Source organism: Lonchura striata, chromosome 7 (assembly GCF_050655825.1).
Source record: "Lonchura striata isolate lonStrDom1 chromosome 7, ASM5065582v1, whole genome shotgun sequence".
Classification (NCBI taxonomy): domain Eukaryota; kingdom Metazoa; phylum Chordata; class Aves; order Passeriformes; family Estrildidae; genus Lonchura; species Lonchura striata.
This window is the reverse complement of record NC_140709.1, coordinates 27,256,637-27,279,763: the sequence shown is the minus strand read 5'-3', so window position 1 is coordinate 27,279,763 and position 23,127 is coordinate 27,256,637. Positions and strand designations below refer to the sequence as shown.

Here is a 23,127-nt window from a genome sequence, read left to right as displayed (position 1 = left end):
GGGCCGGGCCGGGCCGGGCCGGGCCAGCAGCGGGGCGGGGACAGCAGCGGGGCAGCCCGTGCCCCGGCCGCGCCGCCCCTCCCGGAGTCCCTGCCGCGGCCAGCCGGGTGCAGGGGCCGGCGGGGCTCGGCTGCCGCTGCTCCCCGGCGCTGCCGCGGGGCTCCCTCAGGCGCGCTGCAAGTGTGGCTGACCCGCCTGCAGTCGGCTGCTCTGTAAGGCACAAACCGTGCTTAATGTGTTGTTGTTTTGGTTTTTTTTTTAATTACAAGTGCGGGTTTACTCGGAGTATGTTTGATTCTATTGCTGCTTCAGCTGTTTCCATAGTGAATGTTAGAATGGTTTGGCTTGAAAGGGATCTTGAAGATCATCTACTTCCAACCACCCCCCGCCTGGAACACGGATAGGGCATCCGCAGCTTCCCTGGGCAACCTGTTCCAGTGCCTCACCACCCTCACAGAAAAGATTTTTTTTTTTTTCCTAATAGCTAATACAAACCTGTTCTGTATAAATACTATTGTTCATCCTTCCTGTACGTTCCTTTAAGGTGCTGGAAGGCTGCAGTTAGGTCACCCCAAAGCCTTCTCTTCTCCAGACTGAACAAACCCAATTCTCTCAGCCTTTCCTCAAAAGAGAGGTGCTCCATTCCTCCAGTCTCTTGGTGGCCTCCTCTGGAGTCACTCCACCAGGTCCCTGTCCCTCTGTGCTGGCCCCCAGAGCTGGATGCAGCGTTCCAGGTGGGGTCTCAGAGCAGAGGGGCAGAATCCCCTGCCTCGCCCTGCTGCCCACGGGGCTTTGGATGCAGCCCAGGACTGTTTGGCTTTCTGGGCTGGGAGCGCCCATTGCTGGGTCATGTCCAGCATCCCCTCCACCAGCTTCCCCCAGGTCCTTCTCTGCAGGGCAGCTCTCAATCTGAGAGCAGCTTGAGCTGACTCCTGACATGGTGCTGGGTTGATGGCAGATGATCTTGAAGGTCTCTTCCAACCTTGATGATTCTGTGATTCAGTAATGCAGGCAAGATGCCTCGCCCTCATACAGTCATTTAAAAAAGACATTCAGAAAGTGTCCTGATAAATTCCTTGTCTGACATAGAGTTGAGTGGTCATCAAAATGAATGTAATGAACAATAGAAAGGTAAAGAAAATAGGTTGTTGTTACACTTTTGTCTCAGCCTCATTACACAAAGTTTATATATATGAAAAATACTTTTTTAAATGCAGCTGCATTTTCTTAAAAAAAAATTGCAACATTATGTCTAGTTTCCATTTAATTATCCTTTATTTGCTTACAAACTTTGGGGTTTTGGCCCAATCATGCAGTAAGAAATAATCCTTTTGGATACATACAACTTGCACATAGGAGTGCAAAAAACAGCACCAAACTCTGGATTTGTGCAGACTTTATGGAAGGTGTGAGCTCGTTATATGTTTAGAATGTATAATATACAATATATTATATAAAATACATAATATTTTATATATCATATTTACTCTGAGATAATTAAATATTAACAGTGTATTTTTATTGCTACCTGAAGTTCAGTAAAAGTCCACTTACTAAACTGTACATTGGACATATAAGAAATGTGCCTACATTGTATTTAAATAGTTTAGTCAGTTATATTTGCAATTCCTATTGATTTTCCTCTGGTATCATCCTAATTTTTTACTCCTAATTTCCTTTTGGCGGTGTTTTGTCACCAGTTTAAGGTATTTAAAACTTCAGCTACAGGCTCACTTGCAAAAGACCAAACAATATGTAACACACAGCAGCCAGCTACAGTTTCAGCTGTGTCACTTGCTTTATTCTTGTCTGTTACTATATTTTTATTTTTGAGATTACCTAAATATTCATGGACTACTGTGTTTTCGTTAATTTTAGGACCACAAACTTTTAATTTAGACTTTCCTTCAGTCAAATGAAGAACATTAGAGGAAAGAGCCAAATAAATAATATAAATCATCATCTGATCCTAGTACAGGGATAATAAATTATCTTTGAAATTGTGTAACTCTAAGTGATCACTTACTACTTAAAACTCACTTATTTTTATCTTAATGCAGATTTGCATTCAAATGGCAGTTCAGGCCATGTAGCAAAGCCATAAAGTAAACACATTTCATTTTTCTTGGCATCTAATCATGCTCCACTTGCGGCAAAGAGAAGGAATGGCATGCCAAGCACCAAGGCTCCCTGTGCTCCCTGGACAGTTCTTGACCAAGAGTGTGCCCAGAAGCCAGGTTTCTGATGCTTAATATCTAATGAATTAACACCAGTTACAGGCTGATAATTCATGGATGTTGGATTTACTGTAAAACAAGCGAAAATAAGTATACTAGATGAGTTTTGTGGAATAATGGTATCTAGTTTAACTGTGTCTTTAGTAAGGATATGTTTTTCCTTACTCACTGGGAATAGCTCATGCATAGCAATTGCAACTTAAATGTGACCATTGTTGTCAGACCTTACTGTGTAAGTACAGCTTTTGGTCTTTCTCACTCTAAAGCATTCACTTAATGAAGCTGCAGTTTTCCATGCTTCTTTTCACCTTTAAGCTGGCTTGGTTTTGCCTCAAAAGTCTGAACAATGTTCCTGTATTTCTACATTGCGAGACCAGAATGCTGTACACAGTTTCAGTCAATACACGCGCACACACACACACATATAAACAAACAATGCAATAGGTTTTGGACCTTCGATTTAACCATGTGAATTATCGTTACAATTCAGGATTAGTACAGCATTTACTTGGCATAGAAGTGTGCAGCATAACCAGCAAAAGTGCCTTTTGAGCTGCATGTTTTGGGAAATGAACACAAGGATGTTTTTGTTTTGGTGTTTACTAGTTTCCCAATGAAGCCAGGCTTACATACTCATCCTCTGTATATTTGTGTTTCACTTCACTAATTTCAGTCAAATTTGAGGCATTAAGAAAGGGATTTTTTTTCATTAAGCTTGTGCAAGAAGTGGTGTGATTAGAGAAAGATAGGTTCTTAATACTATAATTTCAGCAAAAGCTGTATTATGAGCTCAAATCTTGTTGGCCCTAAAAAAATCCAGAAAGAGAGAAGCTGTTCTGCATAATCTACCCACCAGAAGTGCTTTTGTCATATCTCACACTGTATTAGGCACTACAGGATTCATTCTTCTCAGGCAAGAATATGTATGTATCTAGTTAGGTACAAGTTCAGTTCCCACATGATTAGAGCTTTCACAAGAGTCTTCCGTCACTACCTTTCATTTCTATTCAGTTTAAAGACCAGTCATGGGATGCCAAGTGACTGAAACTCGTAATTCTGCTTTTAATATACATTTAAGATATATAGGCTGTGAAACTTGGCACTGCTTTAAGTTCTTCCCTACTTTGAGTAGCTGGCAATTAGCTGGAGATTTGTACATGTGAAGTGTTCCAGTGTGGAAGTTCCTCAGTGAAGTGTAAAGGAAAGTATGACCATGGGTGGAAATGCAATACTTCACATTTTATTTTAAATTTATTGCCCACAGTAGTGACATAAACACTAAATGGAAGCAAATTGGTGATTGCCTCTCCTAGACTTGCAGCCATTGTGGAATTTGAGGAAATGAAAACTCATTGCTCGATCTGGAGGAAAACACTGCCTTGTGGAAAGGAGGAGGAGGTAAGTTTTATTTGACTGGTTTTCTGGTTTTAAAGGTATGTAAGGTTATTTGCTCTTTTATTTGGCCAGAGTTTTATAGTGGCTACAGTCACTTCCAAATTTCCTTGTAAGGGAAAACGTACTGAAGGTATATGATGTGTGCTGGATCAAAGCTGTATTTTAAAGGTTTTGCACCTTCAGGGCCACACCGAGAAACCCTGTCATACATCATTCACTAGAACAGGTAGAAGTGAGGGACTCTCCAGATGCTATTTAGAGCAGATTATGAAAATAGTAAGTTCATGAAGATACATTTTCACATAATGCTACTTATATTTCATGTGTGATTCCTTTGACTTACTTTATAGAATATTGTAATGTTGGCACACAGCAAAGTAAGGTTTTTGTGATGATTACCGAAGTACAGAAACCGATGCTTTTTATTTCAACCTTCTGCATCTCTGTAAATCTTAAAAAAAACCCCATTAATTCAGCTTACTCTAAAATTACCAATTCGTGGGATCAAATTAAGAAATTAATGTCCATCTGAGCTAATGGTAGAACTCAGCACATGTAGCCAGTAAAAGAGAATGTATGTGAAGAGACTGTTAAAGGGCTTTTGGACTTAAAAGAGATTTTGGGGGAAAGCATTTAATTAGACTAAAGTACTTCCATGCAATTCACAATCCTAATATTACCTGAATCACATTAAAACCGGGCTTGCTCAAATTGTGTTGTCAGAAACTTCCTGCCCTTCCAAGTCTGTAGGCATGCAGGCAGCATATAATCTACTGGGCTGTAAATTTACCACACTTGTTTTCCTAACTGCCCCGATTCCTGTCTATACATCGTTATTCCATGTACAGCTCAAAATCAGCCATAAAGAAACCTAACTTGCCGCTGAGAAGGAATTATGTGCTTTTCTCCCTTAAACCTACAGAAAACCTTTGAACTCTCCCGAAAAATCTCCACAGCTAAGCGGACCACCTGGAGTCTTCCCCTCCCCTCACGGCGCACCGAGATCGACGCTAAGCGTTCGCATCTTTAACGCCCATTTCTTAAAAGTTTTAATTGCATGCTGTTAATGGTTGGTGCAGGACTGAGTTGGGAGGGTAGAGCTGAGGTGTTTTAGCGTGGCACAATTCTGTGTGATCCCCGCGCCGGGAATCCCGCCCGCCCCCGCAGCCCTCAGGGCCCTCAGGGCCAACGGCCGCGCCCGCGGCCGTTGGCCCTGAGGGCCCTGAGGGCTGCGGGGGCGGGCGGGGCGCGCTCGGTCTCTGCTTCTCTCTCCTTCCTCTTAATTTCGCACCGTTTGTAATGCATTTCATTTAAATGCGTCGATTTTAAGCCCTGGCAAAGCACAAGGCGGTCTGGTGGTATGGGTGAAGTGGAAGCTGGGGGTTTTTTTCCCATCTCGTGTAGTTAATGTGAGGGAATGGGCAAGCTGAAGTATCTGATGGTTGGAGGTTTAGTGGTTTGGTAATCAAGTGTTGTGCGTCTCTGTGTTAATGTCTCATTGTGTTGATTAATTCATTAATTTTTTAATTAACTGAGCAAAGATAAAAACTAAAATAATTCTTTCAACTTCAGACACAGAAATCCTCGTAAACTCAATTTGAAAATTGTCAAAAAGATGATTTATTTGTTTGGATGTTCCCCTTGACGGTGTACAGATTCATTCTGAGGATGGATAAAGGCGCAGCTGCTAAATCATCATCTGCTATGTTCAACTCAAATGCTGCCAAAGGATGGATGAAGAAGAGAGATGGAGCATTACAAACTGCAAAATGGAATGCTTCTTTAGCTTCTAAAATCAAAACTAAATTAATAAGTAAGTCCTGTTAAAATAAAACTGAAGCCATATCCTGTACTTAGAATGTATATATGGCTTTAAAAGGAATTGTATTTAACATGATTAGCTGAAATTCTGCCTGTTACAACCATTCTGTAACAGATAAGTATAGGTAGGTTTTCATAAAGACAGTGGCAATATTTATTTTTAATAGAAAGGATTTTTTCTTTATGTTGTCAAAACTCAATTTTATTATGAGAATGTTTCAATGTTTTAATTTGTAAAATTTATATTTTAAAAAATATTTGTGAATATTTTTATGCCTGGGAAACTATCAATTTTTAAATATTTTCTTCTTAAAATAATCTTATGTTCAAAAATCCAGACTAGGGCAGAATCTATGCATGATATAAACTTGAAACAGAGTAGTCATCAGAATGACAGCTACATAAACTGTTTTATATTGGAAAGTATTAGGCTTTGCTGTTGTTGCACCAGAACCTACAGATAAAAATGTTGTCATATAGTGATAGTTCACACTGAGAGGGCCTAGAATTGAAGCTGTTGAAAATAACGTTATTTTGTCTCCTTTAGATAACTCATCTATGTTTAAAGTATCTTTACAACAAAATAACAAAGCATTAGCTGTGGCTTTGAGTGTTGAAAAAGAAAATTCTCGCAAGCTAAAGAATGAGAAGATTTTTCTTCAGAAGGAAGTCGAAAAACTGCAGCTTCATAATATCTCACTTCGTCAAAAACTAAGCTGTTTGGTATGCTGCAAATAATATTATTTATACTTAGAACAGCTAAACTAAGCTTTTATATTTTTTTAACTTAATATTACTTCTTAAAGTGGTGGCTTAAAATACATGCCTCAGATTTGTAAAGTTATATAATCCGACAGCATAATCTTTTTCTTTTTTAGCTTTTCTTTAACTATTTTGTCTATCAGTGTATATATCTATAGCTATTTTAGTCCCAGGTTCACCTTTATATTTGTAGGTATTGAAATGAGTTTGTGCTCAATTAAGTAAAAAAACAATGCAGCATAGACTCACCTTTTATATCTTGTCTCTTCTTACCTCTTAAAATATTTTTTTCTGTTATATGCAGAATAAAACTCTTATTGGAATAGATGCATTTTTGAATGGAAACCTTTTAACTGCAATAGAACTAAGCAGTCCTTCTGAGGTAAGATGTGTTTTCAACTTTACTGTATTGAACTCATTTTCCATGCTAAGATTTTCAAAGCATCAAATTGAGTACAATATTGAAATACTATTTGTGTTGTAAAACATTTACCCCAACTCCTTAAAACTTGGGATTAAACCAGTATATTAAAATAGATTTAATTTTACTGTACCGAAAATTTAGGATTTAATCTGGTTTCCAGAGTATCTAAAAGTTAAATATCAGTTAGCCTGAAAGAAGAACCATGTGGTTAAAAAAAAGCTTAGCACTAGAGTATGTAGTAAGCAAGTTACCTGCCTTCCTTGCTTAGTGCTGCAATAAATATCTTACATCTGGAAACTTAACCAGAAAACATAGTCCATGTTTGTCCTTGTGTCATGGAAAAAATACAGTGAATTTTAAAAAAGGAAAATACTGTGTTGTCTGTTCTCAACTTGCTTAGTGTTGCTCTGTGCTTCTATATGCATAATGTAGTTTGTATGAGTTATAGCTACATTTAGAAAGTCTGTACATTCCTTTGGGATAAAAGTAGGTTATGGTGAATTTTGTAACAAAATATTTTGGTTTAACTTTAATGCTTGTGTTTGAATATCATGTGTCTTCCATCAGCACATGTATTTTTTTCCCATTCATTTTGTGGGGTTTTTCCCCTGTGGATATTTCCAATACTTAAAACATAAGAGAATATTTAACTATTTGTATTTCCCTGCTGTTCTTCTTTTGAAAGGATCTCCAGAGTTCCTTTCCCCTGTCAGCTGGCCCAAGCAGCCCTACTGCTGACAAGTTCAGGGGTGCACGTCGGTCAGCTCGGTAGGTGGTTGTGTGAAATGCCAGAGGTGGTTGGTGTCTGTGGCTTTCTCTTTCAGCTAATCTTTGTACATTGTCCTAGGTAGTTTTGAGGTAGTGAGAAATCATTTCATGTTTAATCCAGAAATTACTTGTTTGCAACTCAGAATTTAGAGAGAGAGCAGTAGACCAACTTGTGTTTGAGTAACTTGCTGCTTGTATCATGTGATCTCACCAGCCCCAGATAGGATCTGCTATCATCAAAAATACATTTGCCCCAAGACAGAACCCCCTATCATACTTGACTTCTTGTTTTCAGCTATTATACATTATTAAGGGAACATCTTGAACACTTGAATATCATGATACAAAATGTAGTAAAAAGCTTCAAAGCAAAATTTTCTCTTTTCAGATCTGTAGAATTGCCAGCAAATCTTCCTTTCACTGCAACAGCAAATGCAGAGCAGCAGGGTAGCCCTTCTCTGGGCAAAGCATCAAATTCTTGCAAGTGTACCACTAATGCGACAGAGGAAGTACATTCAGATCAAGTCAAGTTTGCATCACTCTTGCCTTCTGGTACAAATAATCAAAAGTTAATTGAAATAGAACCAATGGTTGACAAGAATAGATTTTTGAAAGGTATGATGTATTTCTGTGTAAGAGATTTATTTTTCAAGCTCTCTGAGAATTAGTATTTAATAATTCATTACTCAATGTGCAATACAGAGGGTATAATAAGATTCTTAAATTGTAATAAACTAGTGAAAAATAAATGCTCATCCATAAATATACGTGTCCTGACAATAATTTATAGAATAATGTTCATTGAAATTACATAGCTAAGATAACCAAAAAATAGCTGAAGTTGTTATAGGAAAATAGTTTTGTTTATGTCCAATTTCTAGAGTCCAACTTCAGTAAATTGTTATATTAGCTTCAATTTCCTAAATTTTTAAGGACCAACAATAGAATGTGTGTATTCCTTTTTTATAAAAGTGTAATTTTTCCATACTTATGGTTCAGCCTTCAATAGTTTTAAGCAGATAACGACACTCTTTTCTTTTCACCAGCTGCTGAATTTTTTCTCTTTGCAGATAATCAGCTGGGTGCAGAATTAGGTTGCAATAGTGCCTTTCTGACTCATGGAAAAAATACACAATCCTTAGAACAGTCTGAGGAGCCTACAGAAAAATATCATGGTAGTTTATTGCCATCCTATGAAAATGTGACTGAAAGAAAGAAAAATGCAGTACTTTGTAAGTCAAAAACTCAACCTAATATAAAGTATTTTGATAAAAAATGTAGGTCATTGAATCTGCCTCATCATGATATCAACAGGAGCAGCAACACCAATGATAAGAATTTGCAGGAAGGTTTAAGGGACTTGTCTTGCCTAATACTTTCACCTCTTGAATTTAATGGTGAAAGTGAGAAAGATTTTGACAAGCTGCTTTTTACTAAAGTGATGAAGCCTGAAGAGACTGTCTATGATGCTGATATGGAGTTGACTGCCAGTGATGCAAGTGAACTACTCACAGTTACAGCAAAAAGCAATTATAAATTGCACCAAAATAAAATTAATAATGCCAAGTCTGACAAAATATTACCAAATTTCAGAAAAGTAAAATATTCTAAGAAGGATAAAGAAAAAATTAAAAGCAAGACTGAAGTCCATTCAAATTTGCATGCAGAAGAAAGGCACTCTAGGGCTGACAATAATGAAACTTCAGAAACTACTGATTCACAAACTCAGCTATTCCAAAGTCAGACAGAACAGCTACCTACAGGAAATCCTGTAGAGCAACAGAATAGAACAAGGAGGACATACCAGGTTAATGTAATTAATCCAAGAAAACAAGAGACAAATAAAGGAACTTTGTCAGAAATGCCTGGAGAAGTGGAAAGCAGAATACAAAAAACCGACTCCTGCTCATCTGTTAACAAGATCCCACCAGAACTTTATTGTGCTGAAAATTTGGCATTCCAAGATAACATTTCTGATGTATTGCCTTTACAGGAAGGCTTTCTGAATACAAATGAGAAAGATAACAAACCAACAATAAAGAGGAAAACTTCACAAAATCTTTCCAAAGCAAACACAGAAAAATCCTGTAGAGAGGAAAATGGCCAGAATGGAGACTATATTTCAAAAAAATCTCAAACAGAGATAAACCAGTGTGACAGGAGCAAGAGAAAACAAGATCAGAAGAGTATTATACAGAGAAAAAACAACAAAAAAAGTAGTTACAGACAAGGTAGAGAAACTGAAAATGACAGCCCTCCTAAAGTTAGTCAGAAAGTAGACCAAAAGAGCAGCCATTTTTCATCAGTCAGATGGAAGCATACATTGGCAAAGGCCAGCCGGAAAGCTTATGTAATACCAAAGGAAAATCTTACCCGGTTCTCAGTTTCTAAAACTGAAGAATTAAAAAATAAAGATTCATTGCTTGCAGAGGCTGGAAAGAAAATAACTGCAACTCAGCAAATGCAAGTAGCTTTAGTTACTCAGAATGGTGTAACTCTAAATACACCACAAGCTAAAGAACAGGCTGATGATGATGCTAACAGGTTAAAGAAAGTAGATTCCTCAGAAGTGGCAAATAAAACATGCCACATAAGTAATTTTCCTGATAAGCATGTAAAGCACAAACAGAGTTTTAGTTCTGATATTACTGACACCAGACGAGAAAAAAGTTATTTCAGGCATATTGCTCAGGAGTTTCAGAATATTTTGGATGACCAGGAAGTCCCTCATGAAATGAACTCCTCTGTGAGTAAGTCTAAGCCTGTGACTGAAGTTGTATGCTGTAAGGATACGCCATTTAAGGCAGATAGCTCTTCCCAGGAGCCCCCAGTGGAGCTCCCAGCTCTTGATAACCACAATGCTTCCATCAATTTCTCTATACTGAAAAGCTCTGAAATCCACAGGCAAAATTATCAGAATGAAGCCCTGGATGCTGAAAAAACAGAACAAAATATGGATCCTATTTCTAAACAGAGTAACAAAAATACTCTGACACCTTGTCATGGTAAGTGTGTGGGCTAGAAAAAGCAAGGCATTTTGAATTATGTAGTGCCTGAAATAGTGGCAATATGTCTTCTCTTAATTCTGTCCCCTCATTGCTTGTTAAGAGCAGATAAAACAGGAGTGGAAAAGTGTAAGAAAGAAAATCACCAAAATCTTCTATATCGTGTATTAGTTACAATATCTTCTTAAATTGTGGTGACTAGTAGCCTTGTTACTTTTCCATATATCCCAAGATGATACTTAGTAGGGCAGATATAAGTAGTCTACATTCTTGAGAAGCAATTTTAGTTAAAGCATGTATTCATTTTTTTGAAGAATTCCATTATATTCAAAAAGTTGGGGATGGAAAGATAAAATAGCTTGAGCTTTTATCCAAGAGAAACAAGACAGAACTACACAGTTCCCTTCTTAAATGGAAAATATATCTGGACTTAAAGATTTCATTTTTGTTTCTTTAGAAACACTGCAACTCAACAGGAATTCTGGTATCTAAAAAGTATGTTGAGTAGGTTGTTCCATGTGCCAATTTTGATGTTACAATCTCTTTTTTAAATAAGATACATTAATAACATAAGAAAACTTTAATGTAGCTGGAAGATAGGCTTGAATTCTTCTATAATAAATGCAATTATTATAACGCAATGTAGTGGAGTTAATACAGTGGATTTGTGCTGAGTATCTTTAGTGTAGGAGCAGTAATCAATGTACCTGAATTAAGAAACACATATCAAAAATAATGATTAACTGAAGTTTACATAATGATTCAGGTAATACTTAAAATGAAGCATATAAACTGCTGTATTTACAGGGAGAAAAGCTTTCCAAGAACTGACAAATACTAGTATACAATGTCACACTTCTGCACCTAAATCCCCCCAAACGTTAGAAGGCTCAGCAGCACCACTGAGACGAGGCAGACCCACTATTTGCTACAAGGAACCAAATCTTCACAGGTAGGTACACACAAACTGGGCCTTTTGTTCTTGTCTTTTTCATGCATAACTAACCCCAGTAAAAATTGGTTATTAAACCCCTGAAGAAACAGTTGAGCTGTCACAAATCTCTTCTGCAAAGATACTTCAGTGTTGATATAAAGCTTCTCCAGTTAGTGAGGCAGAATTTCCAAGTGCCCAAGTAAGACAACAATAGTATTCTAATTCTAAAATACATACTGGACTACTAGAAAATAATAGTGAATCTTAATGTTTATCATGATATAAACCCCTTTAGAGATTAATAATTATTAATGTTATACTTAAAGGTAAACTACACCATAATAATGTTCTTGTAATCTTGTCAAATGGAAATGAAATTTATGTACTAATACTATATAATTCAGTAGTTTTATTCAACTAACTGTATGTAATATAAAAAATCATTTAAGCTATATTAATTTGATAGTTATATTGGATATATTATTTTATAATTAATTTCCCTCTTATTGTTCTTAGCAAATTTAGTGGTGCAGGATTTTATAGATTATTAGAAGACAAGACATAAATTGTGAAAAAGCTTCTAAAATTTAAAAGGGGATTTGAAACCCAAACTTCCATTAAGAAAACTAATGTATTTGCCCTTACATTAATGATCTAAATATAAATGGACCTTTAGGTTCACAATTTCTGAAAATATTCTGTGGGATTTTTGCCAGAAAGTTGTTGAGGTTTTTCTGTTTGGTTTGGATTTTTTTTAGTGTAATATTAATATAAGAACAGTTCCACTGTGTTGAGTGTGTATTAGTAGGATGTGTATTTATGAGGTAAAGACAGTAGAAAGGCTTCCCTGGAACAGGGAAGAGAGTGAAACGATTATAACAACTTAATTTATGACAAATGTATAAAAAGCCTTTTTTTCTGGCCATACTGTAGCAGGAGGAGATAAATGCCCAAGCTGAAAAAAAAAGTTAGAGCACTGTTCTCATACAACCTCAAAATATTTTTTACTTCTGTGAGTAAGCTAACAACTGAAGCAGTGAAACTGAGCAAAAGTAGGAGCTAAAAAGTAATGTAGGAAGTCTTCACTTTACCACTGGCAATTCAGAAATATTTATGCCAGATAACTTATTAAAAAAATGGAAAGGGATTAGAATCACACTTTTATATTATTAATTGACTTATATGTTAAAATTCTGCAGTATTATATACTGACACATTACCACTCTTACCCCAAAATGGTAAGTTCTGTATTTCTGAGAAATGGTGACTAATAATAGAAAAAAATGTTGATGTCAATCAACATTTTAGACTATTGTCTCCTATTTATATTTTAGCTAGATTTACATTGTCCTCAATGGGTGCTGGTAAGTGTTTGGTTTAAATAAGTTTTGAATTTTGTTTTATAGAAATATCACATCCTAATATGATAGAGGTCACATATTTCTAGCATTATTTTGGAAAGCAGTAATGTCTTGCTTTTTCAGACATACTTATTTTCCACAAATTTAATTTCTTCAGTGTATCAAGCTTTCATTAATGCTATTTACCATTTCAATTATTATGATTACATTACTGTTGTTGCATATGTGCTTGACGATATTCATACCTGATGTCATTTACTTCTTTACAGCAAATTAAGGAGAGGGGATCGATTTACAGATACACAATTCCTGAATTCTCCAGTCTACAAAGTAAAAAATAAAGGAAATTTTAAAAGCAAATCAAGATTTTATTGAGGAAGAGAGAATTGCCTTTATGGACAATACTTCTAAAATGGATACAATTGTTTATGTATATATGTAAATGTTTAGCAATATAGAGTATTTGTTGTTCTTTGATTAGTAAAGGTCTTTCACAGTGAAATTTTCTGGAGAAGAACCTCTATAAAAGGGGCACAGAATACTTTACTGAGGAATGCATATACAGGTTAGGCTCTCTCCTGTTTTGCATTTCTGGTCAGTAATTTATAATCTGTTCAAATGGTTTGCCGTACTTCTTAAAATGTTAGAAAAGATATGTTTTAATGAAAAATAAGAATAAACCAGCTTTGGGAATTGTACTGTGAGTTTTTCATGTTTATTTTGAGTGGAATAATTTCTCAGTGCTGGTTGGAATGGATACATGCATGCCAAATTTTTATGAATTTAGTAAAATAAACAGAGATAGTCTTTTTTTGATAGTTGACTTTTGGATTTGACAGAATCACACTGAGATTTTAATGAGGAAATCTCATTGAGAAATAGTGGAGGGAAGTCAAGTGCCCACAGTATGTGCCAGAGGCAGCAAGGAAAAAAAAAAGGCACTGCAGGAGGAATTCAGTAACAAATAGGATCTAGACAAAGCAACACCTTGAGTTTCCAACTGAGAGTGCCAGTGTGACAATTAACACAATAATGTCATACCATTCAGCTTTCAGGGTTTTCTACTGCTTCCCCTCTGCATTCCATAAGGTGCTGTCAGCTGACAGCTTTCTGGCAGTATCTGATTTGTAGATGCTGCCAGAGGCTTTCTACCCACACAGCTTTTACACATTACAATGGATAAGGTTCAGGTTAATTTTGCAACAGAGAGGCATTTTTGATGAGATAGAGATAAGTTAACTTATTTTGGTTGTAGATGGTGGTTCTTCATGCATATGCAGTAGATGTTACCAGTTTACACAGGCTTAAAAATTGATCAGACACATTAATGGAAGAAAAATCTATAAGGAATTACCAGAAACACCATTTCTGGCACAGGATGTTTTTGAATTGCAAATTTTTGAAGGCTGGAAGATGATTCTGAAAAAGCCTTACTATGTCTTTGACCAATTTTTTATACATTTTCCAAGGACATTCCCTTTTGACATTTTCAGAGACCAGTTCTTTGGTTATCTTGACCTTTTGTCTGATACAGCATGTATCTTTTTAAGAGGTGTAACTGATACTCTTAAAATATTCTTTAAAAGTATATTCTTAAAATATTCTTTAAAAGTATATTCTTAAAATATAATATATTCTTTTAAAAATTGTAATATATTCTTAAAAGCATTCTTTTAAATGTATTCTTTGTACTTCATTGTAGATTACATTGTAAGCTGGGAAGCTGATGGAGAAAATAGTCCTTTAACACTTGTTAAAGACAAGAAGGTGATTGGGAGCAGCTGGCATTGATTTGCAATCAGGAAATCAGGCTTTATGAACCTGATAGTCTTCTCCAACTAGCTGGGTGGGTGAGGGCAGAGCACTAGATGTTTGTCTTAATTATAGTAGGGCTTTTGACATTTTATCTGATTACATTCCACAGACAAACTGACAAAGTATGGATTCGTTAAGGGCACAGTGAGGTGAGTTGAAAAGCTGGAAGGTTGCGATTAGTGCCAAATGGTCCAGCTGGAGGCAAAACATTAGAGCTCCTTAGGGGTTCACACTGCTGCCAGCAGTGATTAACACATTCACTAACAACCTGTACGAGCCAGCGCACCCTACACAAGTCTGCGGTTGATGGGAAACTGGAAGGAGTTGCTGAAATACCCCGTGGTTCTGTCACCGTTCAGAGGGATCTGGGCAAGTTGGAGAAATGTGCTGAGAGGAATCTCAAGTTCAATAGGAGGAACCTGCATCCTTCTGTGAGTTGCCAGAATTTCAGCTGTATATTTTGACAGAAAAGGGACTCGTATGTATCAAAACACACTCCTGGATATAACTTTTAGGTGTACCCATTCTACATGTAAGTCTGGAACTCTAACCATAAACACCAAGAGGCGTAAATGTATTATTTACAAACACTTAAGTAATACCACAGCTATTTTCTGCTGTGGTTATTTTGTTATTTTCTGTAGCCCTAAGGCAGCTTCCTCAAGATCTTGTAGGACTTTCCAGGTATTAATTTAGAGTTAAATGTGTCACTAGTGAGATAGTTTATGAAGAGGACATTTATTCCCTAAACAGAGAGCTGTGTAGCTGTCAGTTGCAAAGATCATGTAGAGATTGTAAATATACAGCAGTACAAAGAGCAAGATGTTTTCATATAGAACCTTGCAGTACAAAGAGTGTCCAATCAGTATGAAAATTCTTCCAATAAAAAACTTACCTCGTCACCCAGGCAATGTCATCTGCACTGCAAAACAGCTGTTAATATTATCTGGGAAGTTTCAGCAGACAAACTTTTCTCTTTCTGATACATGCTGTGTACATCACCCCATTAGCCAAGACTATTGTGAAGTGGTGTAGAAATGGTTGGGAAGATAAATTCTATCATTTTTCAATGTTATTTTTTAGAAAGATGTACACATCAAAATTATTAAGCATTTTTCATTGTTTTTTGTTACCAAGTTTGTAATTATTTTATTTTTGATTGAAATGTTCTTGCTAGCTTCCACTATTTATCAATATCAGCAGCTGTGTCATTAAAAACCCTCAAGAAATACCTGTTACAACTTGTGTTCCCAGTGCTGGCACTGCAGCAGCAAAACACAATGGTTTTTTAAATGGTTGTTTCTCTCTACTGCCTGTGGTTTGAAAGCTAGAAACAGAGGCACATGCTTTATCTTCCCAGAAAATTTATAATCTCTTTGAGGATGGGCTTAATTATTTTTTCAGTGAAGGTCCTGTTGTTCCACGCAGCCTCAGGTGTTACCAGCTAGACTGCTAGGGTGTCCCAAATTACAAGCATGAAATTTTGAATAAAAGTAAAACGCCTAGGTCTTTATGCCTGCATCTCTTCCATTCCTTTAGTATAGATACCCTTCAAAGTGAAAAAGGATAAAAAAGTGTGCTGAAGATCACAGAAATTATTTTAAGTAACTGTAAAATCATATTATTGCTACTTCCCTTCTGTGCTTGTTTTCTCCATCCTCACTATTGTTGCTCAAATTGATGTTCAATAATAGAACACAGAGAAAACTCACTTGGTTATTTCTGAGATTGCATTTCTTTTAATTGTATACAAAATGATCACACAAAAGCAGTATACAGAATGTTGCTTGTCTTTGAACCTTCACTGTATGTGTTTGTTTTACCAGGTCATTTGATAAATTAGAAGCTCTTTCCAGAAAAATGACATAAAAGCAGCTCATGCTTTTGACATAAAAATCAATGTGTAGCCATCACCAGGAATTAGGATAATTTTGCTGAGGATAAGGTAATTTGAACTTCTTTTTGTAGCTTTAAAGTTGCTTTTTCTCATGTTTACTCAATTTAATTGAAATTTTGTAGGAAATTGATTCCATATATTTTGATGATACAAAAAGAAGAAAGTATTTTTTTCTATAAACCCTTGCCTGCACAAGTAGCCCTTACAAATGGTTATGATACCTGGACCTCACTGCTTATTATTTTGTGAATGCAAGTATAAACAAAAATCCCATTGGTCTCACAATCACTACATTGCTGGATTTTATCTCAATTTAAAATTACTCTTGGTGATTTTATTATAAGAACCTGATAACAGTGCACAGTGTTAATGTTGCCCTTTCGTTCTGCAGGAACACCTGTGTCCTTTGAGAAAGTGTGAGGTATGGCTTAGCTTTCCAGCACTTAAATAACACCTTAGAAGGCTGAAGTAATTGAATACTTGCAGTCAGCCCAGGACGCTGAAGACGGTGCCCGCGCTATCCCCGGGCCGGCCCCGCTCTCCGCGCCCGCCCCGCAGCGCCGCGGCCCCGCCCCGCAGAACGAGGCGCGCCCGGCTGCCCGGGCTTGCCTGCCGCTCCCGGCCCCGGGCTGCGGACCATGGCCCTGCCGGCGGCCGCGGCGGCTGAGGAGCTCGTTTTCTACGTCAACGGGAGGAAGGTAAGTATAACCAGGAGAGAGAGGGGCTGCTGTGCCTGAAGGAACCCCGAAGGGCAAAGATTGGGCTCCCTTAGACTTATTCATACGAGTCTAACCGAATCCTCACACAAGCCTCCAGAAGAAGGCTGGATGGTTGCATCCCATTTTGGCTAGCTCTGCTGTGTTTGGAGAAAAACCGTGTCAAAGTGAAACACACTTTCAGCTGGGTATCAAACTTGGCTGGTAAGCAAACCACTTTTTTCATTTTTATGTCTGGCTTCTCGTCCTATCTTTGATGGTGTCAGGTTTTCAGAGGCACAAGTGAAAGCAAGACTCCAGTGCCCAAATTTAGACTATTGAGTATAAAGATAATATTGCAAGGACTGGTTCTTGATCCAAAGCAGCTGTAAGAAACTAGCTGATTCTAAGTGACCAAATAAGAAATACTGTACTCAATCAAGAATGTGGGTATTTCTGTTGCTGTTGTCGGTTTCTTACAGCAAGTGAAGGTTAATATAAATAAAACTAGAAAAGAAATTGCTACTGCCGATAGCCTTACAGGCTTCCTGTAGTCTTTATTCCAGTTCGTCAGAGTGCCAGGGAGACGTTAAAATCTTCAAATCATTAGTTAGTTATTTATGCTGTCTTTAAAGTTCTGCATTCTTATTTCTAATGTGGCCAAAGGTCGGTTCCCTCAGTATAACATTTCACTGAGCAGCAGTTATTTTTAGTACTTGCAAGGTGCCCTATCACTTCTTTTCTGGAAATGCATCTGTCTGAAAAGGAATTTCCAGAAGGAGCCCAAACTCTCCTGCGGTGTTTGGCAATTAGTGCAGTTCTGTGAGAAGGAAGCAGAGAAGGATTCTCTTCTGGTTTTGTGTGAATGTAGTCTGTGCCCTAAATTTTGAAAAGCCTTGGTCTCTTAATAAAACCTTGTTTTTACTTCCTTCTGTAGATAATAGAGAAAAATGCTGATCCTGAACAAATGCTCTTGGCTTATCTGCGAAAGAGGCGTATCCTTTTCTTGTCTATTCCCTAAAGTCACTCATGAAAGCCTTATTCAAGTAAAATTCTAATAAATTTTAATTCAAGGTTTAATTACCAGATTAAGGAAGTTGTGATTCCTTTAAGATAAATCAACCACACTAAATGTTGTCTCTTTCTTAATCCAAATATTCTTCAGTTGAGCTGCTGTATTTTTAGCCTGACTTTTTAAACACACAGAGTATGCCATCAGGCACAATGAATACATGTCTGTGTTCCTCCCCTCCCACCACATAAAGAAGTCTAAAAACCTAGTGGTCAGTAGCTTGACAGGAGTCTCCAATCTTTGTAATAGTCTCTCTCCTGGTAAAGGGGAGATCTTGTGATGAGAACCTGAGGCTAATGGAATTTTATGGGGCAAAAAGGCATCTTCCTCCTGCTGTCTTTGGAGCATTAAAATAGCTGTTTATTGATTCTCAATTTTCGACTGGCCACTGTTCCAGATTCACAGAAATGAACACTTCTCTGAGAAGTGTGATCCTTCAGATGAGATGCAAGACAAATATCCTGACTATAAGTGGGCCTTCTGGGAGAAACTGGGAAATTGGTTCTAGTGTTCCACTGGAATTTCAGATATACAGCTGGTTTGCCCATTACATACTTCTTCCTTTGAGTTTTGACTTGGAGAAATATTTTTCACTTCCCTTTTCTGTCTCAACTTACTCCTCTTCCAAAATAAATTATAATCAAGTTTTCTGTTTTCTTGGGAAGAGGATTTTGGTCTTGTAATTCCTTAGCTTCCATCTTCCTTTCACTGGAAATTTTATTTCAATATAGAAAGGAGTCCAGTACATATGCTGATACCAAAAAAAATCTGTATTCCTTAGGGGTTTAGGAAAAAAGGTGGTTTCAAGCCTTTGAGTGGAATAAAGCCCAGAATGGAACCAGATAATTATTTTCCCTAATGTGAGAATTTTCAGTCTGTCTTACAGGAACTAAGTATGGCTGTGGAGGAGGTGGCTGTGGTGCTTGCACAGTGATGGTATCAACTTATGAACCAGCTTCAAAGAAGATACGGTATCCTCAACAGAATATTTTGAAACCTGCAGAAAATTGATTGTTGATACCATTTACAGATAGGAAACCTTTAAAACAGAGTTTTAGAACTTGTACGTAATTAAAAAAGCATCTAGAGGAAGGGTCACTTTAATCCAAAAGGAGAATGCTGTAAAAATTGCTGTTGATTCAGCTGTATTGTAAATTTGCTGAACTGTCATACTCAAATGCTTGGTTTACTTATAAGTACTGATATCACCTGCAAGAGGTTGTAGGAGGCATTAATTTAAGACCCTTTGGCTTGACCACTGGAATGTGGCTCCTACCTGCAAGTCTTTTCAGTGGTTTAAATGCAGCTGGTAACTGAGGACCATGTAGCTGCTGACTCAATCCCCCCAGTGGGGTGGGGGAGAGAATCAGAATGGTAAAAGAGAAAACTCATGGGTTGAGAAGAGATGGTTTAATAGATAAAGCAAAAGCTGTTTGTGCAAACAAAGTGAATTAGGCAATTTACTCACTACTGCCCATCATCAGGCAGATGTCCAGCCACTGCCGGGACACCATCATCTGTGGTGGTTACTTGGGAAGACAAACACAAAACTTTCACCCTTTTCTTCTTCCCGTGGCTCTATATGCTGCACATGCTGACATATGACATGGAATATGACTTTGGTCATTTTGGGTCACTTGTCCCAGCTGTGTCCTCTCCCAGTTTCTTGTGTCCCAAAGTCTCCTCATTGGTGGGGTGGGGTGAGAGGCAGAAAAGACCTTGACTCTGTGTAAGCCCTGCTCTGCAGTAACTAAACATCCCTGTGTTATCAGCACCGTTTCCAGCACAAATCCAAAACACAGTTTCACACTGGCTGCTGTGAAGAAAGTTAACTCTATCCCATCCAAAACACAGTTTCACACTGGCTGCTGTGAAGAAAGTTAACTCTATCCCATCCAAAACCAGCATACTGTCATATGATTGGTGGGAAGGTAGGGTAGGCAGAAGTGTCTTGCCAGCCCTTTACTACTGAACTCCATCCATTATACAGAAAGGTTTTGAAACTCAAACCTGAAGTTTCATTAAGCTAAAAACTGGAATGATTTGCTTTTAAGTTGAGAAGAGTCCAGTCAAATAGGTAAATGGTTACATGTCACTGTGCACTAAAGTGTTTATTGGTGGGAAAAAAAACATTCCAGTTGTCCTTTTGTACAGTTACATTATTTTGGAATGCAACACAAAATATTTAAAGTTAATTAAAGAGATAAAATTAAAGCAGACTCCTGAAAAAAAAATTCAACTGTATTAAAAAATGAAATAATTTTATTAAAATTATGAAATGCTTTGAAGAATTTTCATTTTGGTGTGTTGTTCTGTAGTTATACGGTTTGTGGTAATTGGGAGCGGGGCTGCAGCCAAGCCTCAGTCCCAGTGGGCTACAGCTGTGAGAAGCAGGTGAACAGCATTGAAAGCAATGAGCCATGGAGTGGCCAGGTGCACTGGGAACAGAGGGCACACAGGTGCAATGCATGAACATGAGGGGCAGAAAATGTTGAGCTAAAGAACAGGAGGGACAGACACTTGCAGCCTTCTGGAGTGATATATGGGCAGATACCAGAACCTTCCAAAGTGGTGGGGTGTTACTGTGTATGGGTTGAAGCTTTCTGAAATTGTATAATGATACTTTGTGTATCATGGCCTTCTCAGCTGTGACATATATGATGTGGATCAGAATTTTGGTTATAAATTTGCCACAGTAATTCTTTACTTCCTGCCAATGACTGCAGTAATTTTCCCTATCTTCCTCTTCCAAAATACAGTTGACAGGTTCCTTCTGGGCAAGAGAGACAAGAGAGTAATTAAAAAAGACTGAGATACTAAGGAAGATGTAAATTCCATTGAATTGTCCTCATAGATATGCTTTTATATGGGGGACAAGAGACATAGCTAGAGAGTGATCCCTTCTCATTCCAAATGTTAATAGTGACTGCTTTGAAAGTGTGAACTATGTCTTGACTGGCTGAAAAATAATACTCAGACTTGTTTTTAAAAATAATATTCATGTTCTTTATTCTCCTTTATGTTCCAAAGACACTATTCAGCCAATGCATGTTTGCTTCCCATTTGCTCCTTGTACGGTGCAGCAGTGACTACAGTGGAAGGTGTTGGAAGTACAAAAAGCAGGATTCATCCAGTTCAGGTGAGAGTGCAGTATCACTGTATAGGAAGATCAGTTGTTTATTTTTTGGATGGAATGGCTTTAGTGACAGTGCTTTTAGAGCATAGGAATTTCATAAGATGGTTGTTTTCCCTGCTAAATGACAACAGGGACAACATTTTTTTCTAGTGGTTCATTGATGAAAGCTGATGACATGGCTCATGATGGATCTTACTTTAATATTGACAGTCTGATCAAGTAGTTGGCTTGTAATGATTGTTGGAGTGGGTCAGGCTTTGCTCTCCTCAGGCTAATGATATGTCTTGGACAATGTTCCTTTGGCTCGTGTTTTAGTATAAGTGCAAAAAAACCAGAAGTCTGCTGAAGGTTAATTAGCTTTTGTTGTGAGATGTGCCTGAACATCACACCCAAAGTAATTATTCTCATTTGATATTGCTTAAAGTGTTTTACTTAAAAAGTCTGATTTATTACAAAGGCAACATTTTATATGGTATCTCCCATTTAAGAGAGCATTCATTAGAATAGAGATGAGTGCTGGAATAAGTGTTGTTTGTGGTATTCCATTCCAGGAAAGACTTGCCAAGTGTCATGGCTCCCAGTGTGGTTTCTGCACACCTGGAATGGTGATGTCCATATACACTTTGTTAAGAAACCACCCAGAACCAACTTCAGAGCAGATGATTGCAGCTCTGGCTGGTAAATATTGCCACTTTTTAGTTTGCAGGTGTGTTACTGAAGCATTTCTTCAGGTGCTTTGTCTATGTGAGTGCCTGTCTGTGTGAGTATACACGTCTGCGTGCATGGAGGATGTACTCTTACAAATTCTGCTTCCTAGAAGAGTTGTTACTGGCTGCAGATCTTGTATTCCCTGTCATTCTTTTCTCCTGGAAAATGAAACATGGAGCTATGGATTGTTTCAGGTGTCCAAAACATCCCCATATGTGTCTTTTGAAGTGCTTAAAATCAGATGTGCAAAAATGATGTCATACTGGAGAAGCAGCTGCATCTGAGCATCTCCAAGGTCTGTTTGTATCTGGTGTTGAGAATGTAATAAGCCTTGCAGGACAGGCCCTTTGCAGTAGGACTAAAACAGATAAGGCAGAGAGATGCAGACTATCTTCATTACTGAAGATAGCGTGAGCATTTATGGAAGGTAAAACAGCCTTCTGTCATCTGTTGTGCTCTGGAATCACAGTGGAGCCAAAGGTATTTCCTGTTGCTGTGTGGTGAGCTTAGAGATGTAATGCTAGCTTCCTTCACCTCTAGAAGAAAGTCAGGGGTAAAGAGAACAACATTTTGAGTGGGTAAAAAATACTCTACAATCTCTTATTCTCCTGCATACTGAGCTGTAGCCACCATTCACTCTAGTGCAGATCTCAACTATTTCGTACTCCCCTTGAAACAACAGCATTTTTTGTCAGGAGCTGCAGGGTCCCAAGTCTTGTGACACTGTTCTATTTTGTCTTTTTGAGAGCTAGCACTTTTCCCTGAGGTTGAAAAACACAAGACTCGCGTAAAGACACAACATTCTAAAGCCAGGTCTTTAGAGCAAAGCTTTTTCTGACCGATTTCCTTCCTTCAGGGAACTTGTGCCGCTGTACTGGATACAGGCCAATCCTAGATGCCTGTAAAACCTTCTGTAAGGTAAGAAGTGGTGGTGATAGGAGTGCTAGACTGGGGCCATCAGTGTATATGCATATACAAGCCATCAAGGTTTTCACTGAGATCATCATCTTCCCTGTTTCAAGATGTCACTCTGAGTAAATGGCCTAACTCATTAGAAAAATTTATAAACACAAGTGAACATGGTATCTAGCCTGGAT

General features: G+C 37.7%; 2 protein-coding genes across 16 annotated transcripts in view; both read left to right on the top strand.

Moving 5' to 3' along the window:
- The first annotated feature begins 32 nt into the window (after nt 1–32).
- Nucleotides 33–13,405, top strand: SGO2 (shugoshin 2). Of its 11 annotated transcripts, XM_085584554.1 has the most exons (11): nt 33–212; nt 3,551–3,635; nt 4,555–4,648; nt 5,288–5,445; nt 6,001–6,176; nt 6,520–6,597; nt 7,325–7,407; nt 7,796–8,022; nt 8,478–10,412; nt 11,220–11,364; nt 12,977–13,405. In XM_085584554.1, exons 4-11 carry the CDS (start codon nt 5,301–5,303, stop codon nt 13,080–13,082), a joined length of 2,895 nt encoding a protein of 964 aa, XP_085440680.1. In that variant the 5' UTR covers nt 33–212; nt 3,551–3,635; nt 4,555–4,648; nt 5,288–5,300; the 3' UTR covers nt 13,083–13,405. The 11 variants fall into 11 exon arrangements, with proteins under 11 accessions (XP_085440680.1, XP_085440684.1, XP_085440682.1 ...); XM_085584558.1 differs by lacking the exon at nt 4,555–4,648; XM_085584556.1 differs by having other exon boundaries at nt 3,551–4,648.
- A 3,552-nt stretch (nt 13,406–16,957) lies between these two features.
- Nucleotides 16,958–23,127, top strand: part of AOX1 (aldehyde oxidase 1) — a 49,451-nt gene continuing 43,281 nt past the window's right edge. For 4 of the 5 annotated variants that reach the window (XR_014956596.1, XR_014956598.1, XM_085584547.1 and 1 more), the window contains exons 1-6: nt 16,958–17,117; nt 18,052–18,109; nt 19,061–19,157; nt 21,217–21,325; nt 21,874–22,000; nt 22,887–22,948. Coding sequence is in view for 2 of the 5 variants with exons in the window: in XM_085584547.1 (XP_085440673.1) it covers nt 17,058–17,117; nt 18,052–18,109; nt 19,061–19,157; nt 21,217–21,325; nt 21,874–22,000; nt 22,887–22,948 (513 nt within the window). In the remaining 3 variants the exon portion in view is untranslated. Of the gene's footprint in view, nt 17,118–17,228; nt 17,340–18,051; nt 18,110–19,060; nt 19,158–21,216; nt 21,326–21,873; nt 22,001–22,886; nt 22,949–23,127 lie in introns of all 5 variants that reach the window. The other variant, XR_014956597.1, reaches the window with a different exon arrangement.